The sequence below is a fragment of the Myxine glutinosa genome, chromosome 2 (assembly GCF_964187855.1).
Source record: "Myxine glutinosa chromosome 2, kmMyxGlut1.1, whole genome shotgun sequence".
NCBI classification, from domain to species: Eukaryota; Metazoa; Chordata; class Myxini; order Myxiniformes; family Myxinidae; genus Myxine; species Myxine glutinosa.
The window spans coordinates 68,747,831-68,759,575 of record NC_136262.1 but is presented as its reverse complement, the minus strand read 5'-3'; the positions used below and the strand labels follow the sequence as shown (position 1 = coordinate 68,759,575).

At 42.3% G+C, this 11,745-nt stretch overlaps 1 protein-coding gene across 8 annotated transcripts in view; it reads left to right on the top strand.

Moving 5' to 3' along the window:
- Positions 1-1,973: 1,973 nt before the first annotated feature.
- Positions 1,974-11,745, top strand: part of LOC137421712 (perilipin-3) — a 30,727-nt gene continuing 20,955 nt past the window's right edge. The window contains exons 1-10 of one of the 8 annotated variants that reach the window (XM_078773400.1): positions 2,122-2,224; positions 2,395-2,470; positions 3,403-3,524; positions 3,922-3,981; positions 5,019-5,217; positions 5,317-5,399; positions 7,313-7,484; positions 7,900-8,075; positions 8,313-8,435; positions 10,944-11,074. In XM_078773400.1, the coding sequence (XP_078629526.1) occupies positions 3,940-3,981; positions 5,019-5,217; positions 5,317-5,399; positions 7,313-7,484; positions 7,900-8,075; positions 8,313-8,435; positions 10,944-11,074 (926 nt within the window). In that variant the 5' untranslated portion in view covers positions 2,122-2,224; positions 2,395-2,470; positions 3,403-3,524; positions 3,922-3,939. Of the gene's footprint in view, positions 2,225-2,394; positions 2,471-3,402; positions 3,525-3,921; positions 3,982-5,018; positions 5,218-5,316; positions 5,400-7,312; positions 7,485-7,866; positions 8,076-8,312; positions 8,436-10,943; positions 11,075-11,745 lie in introns of all 8 variants that reach the window. The other 7 variants (XM_078773399.1, XM_068108023.2, XM_068108027.2 and 4 more) reach the window with 7 other exon arrangements.

Below are 11,745 nucleotides of genomic sequence, written 5' to 3'. Positions count from 1 at the left end.
TTATACAGGAGATGGTGCACCTATGTTGAAAATTTTCTGTCACTTGGACCAACGGTTGCAGTGAAAATCACAAACAAACAAACTAGAAATTGGTCAGAGACCGAGGACTTGCCGGAATGTACTTTTTTTTTTTGATTTGCCAACCACTTCCCGCCATCACAGCACTATTCTATTCAGCACTTTCGGAGATATAGAGGTGCAAAGTTTTTCGGTTTTCCAAGATGGCGGCCGAACCACGTGACCGATGACGTCATCATCATTTTTTTTTTCTCCACCAGTTTATGCCGACATGGCACTCAAGAAATTGCATCTTGATCAGATGAAGTTTTGTACTTGTCGAATTATGACGTCATAATGGAGGCCTTGGGCCTAGAGAGTTAAAAATTGGGCACAGTCTATTCCAGGGCAAGGCAAATATGTGTGTAAAGTATGGCGATGCTATGAACAACGATGTAGACGTAGTACTGCGCACGAACAGACGGACAGACAAACCAAGCAACCAACATACTTTCCGGAATTTTTTCCGGCAAGTAACAAACAAACGGACTCAAATGCAATACCCTCTCCTCTGGTGCAGCGAGAGACTGGGTTTTACAACCACGAGCGCGCACGCGTTTGTGTATGTGTGTGTGTGCGTGTGTGTGCATGTGCGTGTGTGTGTTCGTGTGTGTGTGTGTGTGTGTGTGTGTGTGTCTGTTCATGTGTGTGTTCGTGTGTGTGTGTGTGTGTGTGTGTGTGTCTGTTCATGTGTGTGTTCGTGTGTGTGTGTGTGTGTGTGTGTGTCTGTTCATGTGTGTGTTCGTGTGTGTGTGTGTGTGTGTGTGTGTGTCTGTCCATGTGTATGTGTGTGTGTGTTTGTTGTGTGTCTGTTCATGTGTATGTGTGTGTGTGTGTGTGTGTGTGTCTGTTCATGTGTATGTGTGTGCATGTGAGTGTGTGTGTTCATGTGTATGTGTGTGCATGTGTGTGTGTGTTCATGTGTATGTGTGTGTGTGTGTGTGCATGCGTGTGTGTGTGTATGTGTGTGTGTGTGTGTGTGTGTGTGTGTGTGTGTGTGTGTGCGCGTGTGTGTATGTGTGTGTGTGTGTGTGTGTGTGTGTGTGTGTGTGTCTGTCCCAGCTGTAATTTCTTTTACTACTTGAGTTTTGTCATCAAAGTTTCAAGAAAGCTTTATTAATATGAGAATATGTAGAAGACAAATGAATAATCTCGTCAAAATGGCAAAGGTCAAAGTAACATTGGGTATGCGGGTGTCTTCTGATACCTCAGGGAGATGGATGCCCCTTCCTTGCATAACCCCAGGTCACCTGTGGGCAAGGTGTAGTACCTGCCAGCCCCCTTTACCAGGGTAACGGTCCGCAGCCATGCGGTTTAAATGACAGACGGCTCTGCATATCTGGTGAATGAGAGTCCAGTCGACTCGAACAGCAAGGACGGAAGAGGGTGAATTCCCCCACGGCCAGCAGAGAGACGGAGAGGAGTGGCGACTCCCCGTGTATACCACACACTTACCAGTGTATACCAGCCATAGAAAGGCAAAGTCATCATTGCGCGAGGAGACTCGACATCATCATCAAGGTTACATAAAATCGTAAATTTTCATTCGATTGACTTGAAATTTGAAGTGTTTGCCTTTTGGGTCAATGAAGCCTCTCTTGCTTTTGAGGTCAAAAGGTCAAGGTCACGTAAAATTGTCAATTTCACTTTTAGCTGTTTTCATCACTTTTAGCACATGGAAGAAGAAGTCTGAATAAAAGCGGTTGTGGACGGGCTTTGCATTTTCAGGTGCTTTTTAGTTATTATAATCATGTCTCTTATGGTGAAGAATCACTTCAAAAATGAAATAATTCTCAGATCCAGTGTGTGTGTGTGGGTGGAGCACGAGTAGGTGGGTGGGAGGAGCAGGAGTTGGTGGGCGTGGAGTGGGAGGAGCATAAAGTTGTCCGTCTCGTAAAGTAATCGTGCATATCATTATGTTGTTATTGAGACGGTGAAAGCACATGATCGCAGGGAATGGGAAAAAGGTGTTTTCGTTGTTTCACCGATTTTGTGGCCAATTGTAAGAGTGGACTTGGAAGCCCCTCCCACACCCCCTAGTTAACACACCCAACTCCACCACCCACCAAACCTGTCTATTAATACCGGTTACCGGGAAGTGGGTTCATTCACATTCAGAGACGGTGAACAAGGGTTGGTGCAGAAAGAGCAGCTCGTCTTTGTAAAGGTGTGTAATTGTAGCGGTGTGGATTTTAACACCAATAAAAGTGTGCGAGTCCCGTGGCAGGGCACACGAACTTTGTACTGTTGGGATTTCTTTTTATTCGTTAATCGTAAATGAAAAGTGTAACTTGTTTGTGACATTTGGAACGGGGATCGATGTATTCCTAACTGCAGGTATGAAGTGTTGGCAATGTTCTTAACCACGTGGTATTTCGAAAGTGCTTTCGCAGAAGTTGTTGAGAAACTTTTCGTAAGTACATAAAGGATAGCCTACTATATGGTACAGCTTGTTTGGATTTCGTTATCCCGGGCTGTCTCATGATCACTGTGTCGGGTCGTTGATTTAAAAAAAAAAAGAAAAAAAAGTGAAAACAAATGGTCTTGAGAAAACGGAGAGTGGAATGATGTGGATCTCCAATTGTTACCTCCACCACCGAATGTAGATGCAGGTTATGTTTTCTGTCTGTCTGTGTTTGTGAACAGGATATCTCAAAAAGTTGTGGACGGATTCTGAGGAAACGTGGTGGACAGGTTGGGTGTGTGATGGGGAATAATTGATTCATTTTTGTGAAGATTCGAATATGGATCCGGATACGATAATTATTTAATTTTTTAAGTGATTCTTCACCATTCAGTGTTAGGGCCAAAACTATGAGCATGATATTTCAAAAAGTTGTGGTTAACTTATGACAAAACTTGGTGGATGAGTTAGGAAAGTGACACAAACAAGCTGATTAGATTTTGGTTCAGGTCCGAATCCAGATCTGGTCTATCGGTGCACTATTGAACCTGGCGGAGGTATGCTCTCTTCCGAGTGCCCGTTCTAGTTCGAGACGTATCATGGAACTTGTCTTGACGGTTACACGACTGAAACGGTTCTAAAGAGGCGTAGGTGGTCAATTATACACAGGGAATTCAGCTGGGTGTACCACTATGGGATCTCTGATGTGCATCTTGCCGATGAGACAGCCGGCTTAATATCGCATACAAAGTGCAGCCCATACCTATGGCCACGCTTTGCCATGTTTGTTAAATGTAGTCGGGATCCGATTTTATCCTCCAACAAAACGTCTTATTCATGCTTCATGACATTGGAGTAGTATACAGTGGTGTTTGAGGAATGTGTTGTTGTTGTTTTTTGTATCATTATAAATCAGAATATCATGTTGTACCTTTTGATAGGTGGACAGTGGTGCACTCAGCCGGTGACGATCTCGGTCTTCTTCCACTACCACTACCACCACTACCACCACCAAGTGTAGCTGTTATCGGCGATTGGTTCAGCAAACCTCGACCACTTAAATGTGAATGAAAACAGCAATTTGCATCGATTCGATTGTTGTCAAACTTTTGTTTTCCATCCTTCCACTTCCGTTCCAAGTTCACTTTCAAAGTGTTAAATGGAAAATTGAGCTCACGTGCTAACGTCTTTGAATGACCCAATTATTCAGGCCTTGCTGTCACATGGTCCGAATGAAACCCGGGTTCGAAAGTGTAAAACCACGGATTACCTACCAGGAAATTTCGAAAGGCAATGCCAGATCAGCGTGTTGGAACCTTCGAAGTTTGCTAATCTCTTGATAAACAACCCGCACAGCAGAAAATAGTTTCCTCAATGTGTGTGCTGTCTCTCTGTCTCTGTCTCTCTGTCTCTCTGTCTCTGTCTCTCTCACACTCCTCTCTCCCTCCCCTCTGTTGCAGCATCTGCCTTAAAGAAGCATGACCCGATCTACGAAGAAAAACAAAGATGAGGACATCAAGGTAAGTAAACAGCAGCGATCATAAAATTGCGCGCTCGAAGAACAACAAAAGTGGCAATAAAAATGGCCAGAAAATTACAGACGCCGCGTTAAACGGCCATGCACGCAGGGTGTGTTCTCCACCAATCAGACATCTTTCAAGTGAGGAGGCAAACGGGCGACCATGGTGGGAATACGAGCCGGATTCATTGCGGCAAATTGGTCGAAGGGCCCAGCCGTGTTGAGAATGACTGGGATTTTAATTTCCGGAATGTTCTTCTCGTGACCTCTCCTTTCGCACGGTATCATGCTCATTTAGACCCAGGAAGATTATTTTTGCGATTCATGGAAACTGGTGGGTGCTGAAAGTCCAAAAATGGCTTGAATAATGAAATTTGATCGGCAGAAGGATTTGTGTGAAATTTTTACTGATTTATTATAAACCATTTAAAATGGCGTTACAGGAAAACGAATTTATTAATTTGTGTTTCGAACACTCGTGTAGAACAGCATCATGTAACTGGCTTTCAAATATCATGAAATATCCTAATTGTATGTGTGAATCTTTATATGCCACACATGTCCCATATAACAGGGCTGGCAGGATAGTCTAGGATGAACCCAAGAGGTACGCACACTTACTTCTGAGCTGTCGAATCTGGGTTCAATTCTCGACCCAGCTAAAACTACTTTCATCCGGATGTTTCATACGCACGATGATACATCGATGTTTACTCTGTCACTATTAAACTAGGTGTCCCATCTGCTAGCTCATTTGGTGAAAGTAAAATATCCCATGGTGTCCCCTCACGAGCAGTAGCTGAGTTATCGGCTGCACCATGGCTAAACTGGCCTCCAGTCGAATGTGAGGCCTTGTTAGCCGGTTTGTGAAAGGCTTGGACAAAAGGTTGCAAGGCCGACACTACAAGAAGGAGGGAATAATTTGAGTTGTTAACCAAGTAGGAGAAGTAGCAATAACAGTTATTCTAGCCTACCTGATAGGTAATATGTTTTTTTCCAACTTTAAGCAGTCATTTGAATAACGCCACTTGTCCACAGGTCGTGGCAGTGGAACGCGTGGTGCAACTTCCCCTGCTTGCACCTTGTCTCGCAGGCCTGCTCGAGTCCTACACCAATGCTAAATCAGGACACCCTAGACTTGCAGGCCTGTGCTCAGCCACTGAAGAGAGTGTGCGCATGGCAGGAAACCTTGCCTTCTGGGCTAGCAAGCCCATTCTCACTGTCTTACAGCCACACAGTGGGTTTGATGGAATTTGGATGGTTGTTTCTGTTATCCATATGGAATTGACAGAATTTTATTCCAGTGTCCGTTTAAAATCTCTCTTCCTTTTGGTAGTTGCGTTTGCTGATTCTCTTGCTTGCATTGGCTTGGACATTCTTGAAGAACAACTGCCTTTTCTGCACCAACCTCCTCAGAAGGTTCTCAAACACTATTCAACACACCTGTTGCCCACCACTCACTGACGATCTGAGCATTTTCACCTTTTTAATGTCACTAGTGGGCCCGTTGGACCAAATTTTCATTAATTGGTATTCACAGCCTTGTAGCATACCTCCATGCTGTACTTCTTGAGCATTAGCCTGCCTTTCACCAAGCCAAGATGTGCTTCGGCCAGGGCAGGGGTTGCGAGGGGGGATTATATGTTCGTTATTATTGCCAAATGATACTACTATTATTATTCTTAATATTATTAGTATTAATTAATATATGCTTCATTACAATGTTAATATCATCGTTTTTGTTATGTTTTTTTTTTTAATGCCTCAACCGATGAAGTCGCTGGAGGCATTGTTTTCAGTTTGTCCGTCCGTCCGTCCATCCGTGATAGGTTTTCGTTACTGCGATAACTTGAGAACAGCTTAAGGGATCTTAGTCAAACTTGGTGCAGGTATGTATAATGAGGTAAAGATGAACTGATTAGATTTTGGGGACACGAGGTCAAAGACCAAAGGTCATGTTAGGTAAAAAAAAATACTGTTACCGCGATAACTTATGAGCCAATGATGGGATTCTGACCAAATTTGGTACACTTATGTAGAATGATCTAAAGATGAACTCATTAGATTTTGGGGTCAAGAGGTCAAAGTCTGTACAATGTCTATAACTTAAGAACGCCTGAAGGGATCATAGTCAAACTTGGTGCAGGTGTGTATAATGAGGTAAAGATGAACTGATTAGATTTTGGGGCAAAGGTTGAAGGTCAAAGTCTGTAATAGGTCTATAGCTTGAGAATGGCTGAAGGGATCATAGTCAAACTTGGTGCAGGTGTGTATAATGAGGTAAAGATGAACTGATTAGATTTTGGGGTCAAGAGGTCAAAGTCTAATGTCGATGACTTGAGAACGGCTGAAGTGATCTAATTCAAACTTGGTACATGTATGTATAATGATGTAAAGATGAAATGATTCAATTTTGTGGCAAAGGTCAAAGTCCGTAATATGTCTATAACTTGAGAACGGCTGAAGTTATCTAATTCAAACAAAGAGGTCAAAAGTCAATGTCTCTTGTAGGTCTATAACTTGAGAAGGCTGAAGTGATCTAATTCAAACTTGGTACACATATGTATAATGATGGAAAGATTCACTGATTAAATTTTGGGGTACTGATGTCAAAAGTCAGAGGTCATGTCGGGTAAAAATGTGATAACTTGAGAACAGCTGAATGGATTTTAAGCAAACTTGGTACAGGTATTATAATGTGGGCGGAGGCATATTGGTCGACTTCGTGATGTCTAAGAGTGTCGTTATAGTTTTGTAATTAGATTTCCATGCCATGGAAGGACCTATTGAACTGATACATACACCTCAACATGACGTGCATTCAAAACATGGGAATTTTTCCAGATTCCTTGTAGTTAATTAGCCTAATCAACTCAGGTCATGACAATCGCTTTGGTGTCTCACACTCCACATGAGAGAGCTCCAGTAGGACTCCACAAAAAACATGCCCCACACACACACACACACACACATACACACATACACATACACATACACACACACCTCATCCATTTATAGTAGATGTAGATTATAAAGACCCTGTATTATCTTGGTTAAAGTAGACATTTTATTCCACATCATAGGTCTGTGGAGTAAAATCAATTTAGAGTTTCTTTCATATTTATATTACAAGTCTGACTATGGACGTAAATATATTTTTGTGAGTTGATGAATCAACAACCAACTCACAATGTCACAACATTCACAACACTGTTAATCATCCACATGAACTTTATTGGTACCATGTTCTGCCTGGCATTAGGATGGTGTGAAAGTCTTGGCTCTTTAGCCATAAATAAAATGACCTGCATCTGCCTGTTCCTGTACCGTAGGTAGCAGCCATGGCGACCGACTCAGCAATGGCGATATTCCGTGTGACGCAAGGTGTGGTGAGCAGCAGCATCGTGCTAGCCCAGGGGCTTGCTAATTCGGTCACCAACTCAGCTCTGACAGCCACAGAGAGATGCATTGACCTATGTCTGCCACCAGGTGCCGATGAAAATGGCAAGTTGAGGATGGAGAAATTAATATTCATTACTTCCTTGTTTATCACCCTAATAGCTCAAGAATCATTGGATAACAATGTAATAAATAATCCTTGCAATAACCCTCAATAAAGTGAGTAAGTTACATCTTCAGTATAGTTCATGACTGTATCAATGAAATTGACTGGTTCGTTTTTGTTGTTTCCTCCTATAGCATAATATAATGCATAAAGTAATATAGCATAATATAATGTAAAATGAAACTTCACAGATCTTAAATGCTTCTGCATGCTAACCGTTTTGATATGTACGAGCAGCGTGTGAAGATGGTAAACCTGCATGATGCGACCTTTCCCTCCTAGTTACATTTTACATTCATTCCTCAACCCTCCTTCACATAGCTTTAGCAAATGCAGCATTGGTGGCAATTGCAGATGACTCTAAGGGAACGGTGAGCGCAGGATGGCGAGTGCGCAAGCAGACATACTCCCGAGGACATCGTGTGGGAGCTATCCTATCTACAACGAGCACGCGAGTGACGCGCTACACCGTGGAGCAGCTTACCCCCACACGGGATGCTCTTACCCGAATTCTCGATGCACTGGGTGTGGTATGGATCACATGACGAGAGATCTCAACCAAACGATTCAGCCTAATCAAGGGGATTAAAGAATACATGATCATGGCTGTTATTTAAGCAGGATTGCTTATTGTTGTTTTTCATCTTAGCTCGACATGGCGTATTACCCTTGAGGACATGTTTGTGGGAAGGGTCTTGTTCATATATGCATCTTGGTCTTGTAAGTACAGTGCCAACCTGCTGTTCAGATGTTTGAACTCTTTCCAGCTGGATGCGGCACAGAGTGGTTTGGTGTCAGCTGAGAAAGTTATGATGGCTACCAAAGCCTTGGCTGAACGTGCTACCAAAAGGCTGACTGGCAGAAGTGAAGGGCCCACTGAAAAAGCAGAGGTAATCATAGTCATTATAGAAAGTACCCACTCAGAAATGTAATTCTAAATTTGATCCATTTAAAAATAACACGAGTTCCTTTACAAAGAAGTTCAATGCAAGAGGAGGCCATTCAGCTCCTCAAGCCGGTGCAATGGTTGCCAATGTATGGTCTGGTATTTATATAATGCATTTGGAGGAAAAAACGGGGTGTAAATGGGAATAAAACTGAACAAAATAAGGGAGGGGTGGAGGAGAGAAAAGAAGGGAGAAGTTCAAAAAGAGGAAGGAGAGAAGGGAAAGGAGGTTGGAGTAGATTCTGCTAAGGGGAAGTGGGTGAAGAAGAATGGATGGAAAATATGGGTATCATCCAAAATATTGCTTTTGTTATATGTAACTAACTCCTCTACATGTGGAAGTACCACAGTAACTAGAAATTAAAAGCTTTGAATTTGTTTTTTTAACGTTGTCCATTGTATGTATCATATATAAGATTGCATCAGTATCGTTTTTACTGTGCAGGCCCTTTATTAAGGCATGTCGTGAGCCTGGAGTATAGTGAAATCCCAGAGGTCCAATTTACTATCTCCGGGAAAGGTGTGCCATGGTCCCAATGACCCACTCAGTGCATCACAAGAACGGCCAGGTACAGATTAGCCCCTTGTAATCACAATCGTTGAACTAGAACAGCACTCGGTAGAGCACATACCTCCGCCAGGTTGAAGAGTTTACGTTTTGTATCCCATTGATAGGCCGGATCTGGATCTGGACCTAAACCAAAATCGAATCGGCTTGTTCTTGTCACCTACCCAACTCATCTACCTAGTTTTGTCATAACTCGTCCACAACTTTTTGAGATATCGTGCTATATATGGTTTTTTGCCCGATCTCTCAATGTTGAAGATTCATTTAATTAATTATAGTATTTAGATCCGGATCAGGATCTTCACCAATATCAAACCAATTCGTCCTTGTTGCACACCCAACCTGTTCACCAAATTTCGTCCAAATCTGTCCACAACTTTTTGAGATATCCTGCTCACAGACAAACAAACAAACAGAGAAACAGACAGACACCGGTGAAAACATAACCTCTGCCCACCTTCTTGTACCACCAACATGCATAGATGAAAGAGCGGAGCCAGTCTGGTTACAAAGAAAGCTGCATTAATATAATCATTGGCAAACTATTCCCACAATAAACAGTTGTAGGTTTGATCATGAATCGTATACAGGTTCTTAAGCTTGTGGTACTTGCATTGCAATTACTCCGAAATACATTGGTTTTCAATAAATGCATAGTGCGTTTATTACATAATCTTCCCATGCTTGTAATCACAAGGGTGAATGATAACTACAATGATTTTCTAAACACAGAGAACATACACGATGTGGGCGATATTAAAAGCGCATTGATTTTCAGAGCTCTATTTTTAATGTTTGATCACAATAAGTAGGTTATAAATGCAGACGGAAATCTGGAGCAGGCAGACGGGGCAAGGAGGAGAGGACAAAACCTCCGGGCACCCAAAAGCATGGATATTCTGTCAACACGGCACTAGCAGCAAGGTTTACAGCAGGAAGGCCTGAGCTAATCTCATGCCGCTCAATCACATCCCTGCATTTGAATGGCAGCATTGACTATCTTTGGCCTTGGTGGCTCTCGTTTATCCATTCTGTTTGGGGCTCATATTTGTCCCCAACCTCGCTTCATCACATAACCTCTGCTCTTTGTGCTTCTCTCGCCCCTTCGTATCCTTGAATTGGAGCCCAGAGAATAGCATCACCAAGATTTGTAGAGACTGGGTAAAGTGTGAAATCCCTTTTTACCTCATCCTCCAGCTCTGACCAGTTTTTGTTGCCATCTTACCCACAAATGAAAACTGTTCTGCAGAGTGATTGGATCTAATGCTTCCCCTCACCAAATTCCTCACCCTCCTCCCCAAGGTGAGGTTTGGAAGGATTTGAGAGGACATCCATGATTGCTATTTTGGACCTCAATTGGATTTTTCACTTCTAATTGGGATCCGTGGAGTCTAGCTCACCGTGACCGTCTAGACGTCTACCAAAACCAATGGTTATCCACATGGCCAAGTAGAAAGGTCCTTTGTGAAATGAACCCAATTGTTTACATTAAAGACAATGGCATGAGAGACAAACATTGAATTTCTCGACGTACTGGATTCAATAATTGATGCGGGTCACTGCCCAACTGCAGTAATTATACACTGCTTTCTCCATGGATTCTCAATGCCTCACCCAGTAGTTTCAAAACAAGTAAACAATGATATAATCACCTCACGGCCTATCTCATAACAAGGTTTCGAAATGTACCTACTTATCCACAGAAACTACAATCCCAATAATAAAGGTGAATTCCAGTTTAAATGATTCGGTGTTGGCGATAAGCTGTTTTGAAGAGCCACTTGCATTTTGTACCTGATGTGCTTGGTTATTCATGTAAAAAGTTGAATAATTATATCCAGGCCAAACTTTAGACTCCTTCTTGTCCTTCTCTTCCACGGTTAGGATCTGCAGGCTGGTTTGATGGCTTTGATGCAAGGGATTGTGGAACAGGCACACGTAGCAATGGTTTCCATTCTCCAAGTGACCTTTACGATCCCCTACAGCATGCTGGCTTTATCTGCCCGGGCTCACAGGTACATGTTTATATGAAATCAAGGCCTTGTTTACCATCATTATCAACACTGCATCCACAGGTTTATCTCGGAAATTCATATTTGGCCAGGGTTGATTCTAAATTTGAGCCAATGGTTGTATTAGATACTGGAGCGATGCTAGGCCATTCAGTGTCCCCATGTCGTGGATGTAGACATACAGGAAATTTGGTGTTTTTGTTTTGTTTTAACAGGGATTCATTCATTCATTCCATGCAGAACAAGGCTATTAGGAGATGTCTATTTTTGCATGAACTTAAAGGACATTGGAGAAATCATCATAGGATATAAGATTTTAACCTGGAATGTAAACATTATGAGCTATGTGCTCAGGTGACAATGCCAGAAAGGCAAACCTCAGTTTTGCCCAAGGGCCTAGTAACATGAGAGAAATAGTGGAATCAAGAAAGCTATGGAATCTTCAATGTATTGTGATGCAGGAAGAATTAAGTGAGACGCAGGATGACGGTTGATACTTGCTGTATTTGAATATGCAGGTAATTAAGAACCTTAAAAGATACAGAAATACTATTCAGCAGAGATACATGACAGGTAGCAAATTCAATATCTCAAGCAATTGATGGAATGATTCTTTAACGATAATTCCAGCAATTTCCAGCTACATTGCGGTGATTGCCTCGAACAAACAATGT